This window comes from Nicotiana tabacum, chromosome 17 (genome assembly GCF_000715075.1).
Source record: "Nicotiana tabacum cultivar K326 chromosome 17, ASM71507v2, whole genome shotgun sequence".
Lineage (NCBI taxonomy): Eukaryota > Viridiplantae > Streptophyta > Magnoliopsida > Solanales > Solanaceae > Nicotiana > Nicotiana tabacum.
In genome coordinates this window covers 677,169-682,110 of record NC_134096.1, presented here as the reverse complement: position 1 = coordinate 682,110, position 4,942 = coordinate 677,169, and the positions used below count along the sequence as shown (strand labels likewise).

Sequence of the window (4,942 nt, the reverse complement as noted above, 5' to 3'; positions counted from 1 at the left end):
ACAAACCTATAAAGTCCTTTTAACCTAGAGAGTAGAGATTATAATTCATGAACCTAAAAACTCTTTTATAAAAATCTTAAAAATTAGATAAATACATGTATAGGAACTTTAAACAACGAGCCTCGGGAAGCTGATTTTGTTTTTTAGCATGAACCATAACCGAGGAAAGTTTTACTGTCGATTAGTTTCATCAGATGCTTTAGTATTGGTATTCAACTTGAAAATAAAAACAAAATATTCCAATCAAAACAGTTCAAAAAACACTGCTTCCTCTCTCCTTTTATCAAATGGCTTCCCTAAACTTAACCAAAAATCACCGTGATGATCCCCTTGAAGAATCTGACAAAGACTGGACACCTCCTCCTCATTCCAACAATAGAAAGAAACGGACAACGGAAAAGTCAGCAAAGAAGGGCGCTAATGTGGATGCAAAGAGCTTTCAAAGGTTATGGAGCGAGGAAGACGAAATAGTTATCCTCGAAAGAATGATCGAGTATGAATCCAAAAAGAATACCAGCCCCGCAGCAAATTATGATGTTTTTTATACTTTTATCAAGGACAAATTGCAAGCCGAAGTGAACATAACTCAACTGAAAGAAAAAATTAGGAGAATTAAAAGAAAATATATGAAAAATATTGGCAAAAGGAGCTTTGCGAAGCCTCACGAGGAGAAGTTGTTCGAACTCTCACAAAGAATTTGGGGTGATGACAGAGTTGACAAAGAAGAGGGAGCAGCCAAGGTTGATGACGAAGTGCTGAAAGCTGGTAAAATGATTGTTGCAAAAGAAAAAAACAGCTTTTGTGCTGGTAGTTCAGGTTCGAGTTTGGTTTTACACGGAGGAAGTGCAGCTGATTTAGAGGATTGGTTTAGACGGAACCCAGGGTTGATTAGCAAGGAACAAAGACATGAAATATTGAAAAAGTCTCATTCAATGAAGATTGCTAGGGCCGAACACCAGTTGAATGAGATAACGCTGATGGAGGAACAAGTGAACTTGATGACTGATGCTCTGAAAGCTTCTCAGGAATGATGGCCAGATTTTTCTCCTACTTGTTTGGGTTTTTCAATTTTTGTTATCTTTTGTCTCTTTTTTTTTTCTGCTATTGGGTTTCTTGTGCTGCTCTATCGGGTTCTAAGAGAATTGGTTGTCAATGATGAGGTGATTATAGGCATAAATACCTTAAACCATTAATCTACTGTCTTCTTTTATTTTTCCCTTTTTGCTTCTGTATTGTGGAAAAGTGACAGAGGATTCTAGTGCCACAAGTTTAGCAGATTGGCTGTCTGAGTTGCCTGCGAAAAATTAGTTCATTTACTGAATTGCAGAGAGAAATGTTCAGAAAAAACTTCCCTCTTCTCTTCATTGTTGATTTAACTAACAAGTTCGACTTCACCTGATAGCATGAAATTTAACTTTATATCATATGAATATATGTGATGGTTTTTACAAATAGGTTCGAAGTGATATACAACACTTTGCTTTATTCAAAAAGAATAATAAGCAGAACATATGAAAATAGAAAGAGGTAATGATAAATGGGATTTCATTTAATGTATAATCAAATTCACTTGGACATATAATACAGCTGAAACTTTTTTAACTAATACAGAATGGGATATAATATATGAAGTTGCTTAGCGGTTTTGGGCTAGTCTAGTTTCTTCTAGTTCCATTGTTATTTTGTCTAGTTTCTTTAACTGCAAGAAATAAAAATAAAAATAAAAATAAATCAACAATCGTTTCTCCACCTGTCAAATCAGCCGGTCCCAAGCTCGGATTAAGGAGGAGGGAAGGTGTCAAGTGTGCAATTCGCCTACCTGCTCTTTTGTAATCAATAGAAATGATTTCTGGAGCTGACTTTCGGTGTTTCTCCTTATTTGTCTTGAGCAATTCAGATGGAGCATGTGCTCCCTAAATCTGTCACTGTTGTTTTTCTTTATCTTTATGTCATATCTGATCACGGTTAATGTGCTTATTACGAATAACGTGGGATGAAATATCTCAGGGTTAGGACTTGTATTGGCGAGTTGATTGAGAAGTTTGGCGATCTCGCTTATCATGCAATTGGTATTTAGAAATTGTGAGTACAACTTATTATTCGGCTTCTTCAGTGAGAAGAATTCACTCAGTCTAACATTTGCTGCGATTTAGTGATGATCCACCTTCATACAGGAAATATCATTTCCTTATTGTTGTTTATAAATTCCTTCCGACTCAATATTCAACTAAAGGTTTGTTTTCTACATAGCTGATAACATATATCCTCAAAAAGCAGCTGATACATATATACTCTCTTAAATCTGGTGTTATAACTTTGTTGTGTGACCAATGACCATGCATCACAGCCTGAATTATGGCATGAGAAATATTTTCAATTCGACAATATGCTTTTTTGAACCAAAAGCTCAAACTTGATAAAACAAGCAGGTTCAAAAGAGGATGTAGATTTAGCTATCCATAATGTTCTGTACGTTCTTTTCCAAACATCTAAAGCCTCATCACAGACACCAAACAGACCTATTGAAGAAAACATTTTACGGGATCGAACTCAGAAAGAGGAGTGGCTGTATAAGAGTTAATTCGGCTTCATCATATCTTCATTATCATCCTCCTAGATCATAGTCATCATGAGAACCTTCACTCTCCGTTCCCTCATCACCAGCTTCGTCTGCAGCCTCAAGATCCTCTTCATCAGCCTCCTCATCGTAATCTTCACTGTCCTTTACTACCTCATTGCCACTTCCGCCTGCAGCCTCAAGATCCTCTTCATCAGCCTCCTCATTGCCATCATCTTCACTGTCGTTCACTATCTCATCACCACCTTTGTCTGCCTCATGAACATCTTTTTCTTCATCAGCTTCATTAAAATAATTTAGAGGGTTCGGCCATAGCTCATCCTTGATTATCGCAGCAACTTCATCATACTTCTGATCGACTTCACTACTGAACCACCTAAAGAAGCCTTCCTCAGCATGGGGAACAACTCCATTTCCTTCTTTCCATTGTACTGTGGAAGCAGTAACTTTTGTAGGTCGTCCATCTTCAAGGAAGGTATAAGTCTTCGACAGCATTGTATTTTCAAAAAAGGGATTTGGACTGAAGTAGAAGGTGATGGTATAACCCGATTTAAAATCTTCAGTGTCTTCCACTTCGATAGAACATAAAAACTCGAAAATCTTATGGTCCTCTTCTGTACTTACAAGTTCAGAAAGAATAGGATGTCTCAGGAATGCCGTCAACCAGAAGTCAGGAATACTTTTAATAATATGATTTCGCTTCTCATACACTGGCTTGCGGATCTGACTCAACTTTTGTGCTATTTTCAACACTTCATCCCTTGCTTCTTCATTAATCTTCTCGAGCTTGTCTTGTATATCTTGCAATTTTTCAATGCACAGAACCAACTGCTTTCCATCAAAGTTGTTGTTTTCCTCATCTTCTGCTTTCTCTGCCATTTTCTGCTTCTTATTTCCTTTTTCTTCTCCCATCTGATCCACAAAGCAAACCAGTAAGTCTTGTAACTTAATTTGTATTATTATGACATACAAAACTTGAAGGTTACCTTAATCAAATTAAAATGCTCATCCCTAATAAGTTGCACATGCTCCATTTTCACATCCCAAATCTTCTTCAATACTTCATATTCTTCCTCTTCAGAAACATACTCCTAAAAAACAAGTTCAATTTGTGCATATAAAGATAATACAAGTCATCCAGCAGAAGAAAAAGATCAAAGTGTTGTTATAACTAATCAGCACAATCATACAAAAGAGAATGGTTCACTTTCAAAGTTTCCATGTTACATTGTAATATTTCACATACTGATAAACACATAATTATTATAATGTGATAACATTCCTCTTTGACTTAAAGAAAGGACTATTCGATCCTACCTTCTTCAAAGCCTTGAGAATAAGCAATATGTAGTCTTTGCGGATATGCAAGCTCTTCAATAGTAGTTCAAACTGCAGAAGAGCCACCTCTTTATTAACCCCTAGCAGTTGCACCATAGTTTTGATCACGAAATTCACTTCTTCTGCCATGTTCGTCATGACAGATTCCCAATCCAACACGTTATAGCTAATGTTATCTAGTGATGTTGTTAACAGATATTGATGCTCCCCGCAAACTCCCCGCCCATCTTTCTCTTTGTTATCCCCAACACACTCCGCTAATTCTTCAATAACCCTTCTTTTCTTGTTTTTGTTTTGCTTCTTTTTGTTTTTCTCAAAGCGTTTCTTAGTAGCCAGTTCCGGAACTCTTCCTTTCCACTTATACTCTTGTGATGCTTTTTTATTATTTGAGCTCGACCGACCTCCTTCATATGCCTCCATTTTTGTGTTAGAGAAAGATATATTCAACGAAACAAATTAAAGGAGAAAATCAGCCGAATATTTGCTCACCTGTACGGATGGGAAGAAAACGAAAGCAATTGTTTAATATATGATCTTTGCATATGACAGATGCTCACCCCTGAATCCTTCTTTGACGTGTTTTGTCATGTTCCCTCTTATGGTTCGAATCAAGTTGGACATTTATTTATATATGATTAAGAAAAGAATGCTAATCGAAAAGAAACAAACTCATGATCAATGCAAGCCCCCTACTACATTCGAGTAGTACACTTGGTACTCAATGTGTTGGTCCAACGTGTTTTAAATTTCCGAAGATGAAGTATTAGAAATTTAATGGAATCGTCTGTATATTACAGGCGACGTTACCATATCTTCAGCTCAAAAGATGTTTGACTAAGACTAAGTGCACACAATCACCACCACCTTCTCTGCTACCGGCATTGATCACAACATCCTCAAACTGGAGACCTCATCTCTCCTTTCTATAACATGTAATAACTTCTTACAAACTAAAACAAACAAGCAATTCATAAACACACACACACACACACACAAAAAAAAAAAAAAGAGACAAAGCACCACTAA

At 36.6% G+C, this 4,942-nt stretch overlaps 2 protein-coding genes across 2 annotated transcripts; one reads left to right on the top strand and one right to left on the bottom strand.

Annotated features, from left to right (window-relative positions):
- The first annotated feature begins 243 nt into the window (after nt 1-243).
- Nucleotides 244-1,259, top strand: LOC107792722 (putative transcription factor At1g61730). Its single transcript, XM_016614956.2, has one exon. It carries the CDS (start codon nt 288-290, stop codon nt 1,029-1,031), a length of 744 nt encoding a protein of 247 aa, XP_016470442.2. The 5' UTR covers nt 244-287; the 3' UTR covers nt 1,032-1,259.
- Nucleotides 1,260-2,306: 1,047 nt separating this feature from the next.
- On the bottom strand, nt 2,307-4,385 carry LOC142171364 (uncharacterized). Its single transcript, XM_075233730.1, has 3 exons — nt 3,896-4,385; nt 3,565-3,669; nt 2,307-3,490 (listed from the first exon to the last, which is right to left on the bottom strand). Exons 1-3 carry the CDS (start codon nt 4,334-4,336, stop codon nt 2,606-2,608), a joined length of 1,431 nt encoding a protein of 476 aa, XP_075089831.1. The 5' UTR covers nt 4,337-4,385; the 3' UTR covers nt 2,307-2,605.
- Nucleotides 4,386-4,942: the final 557 nt, after the last annotated feature.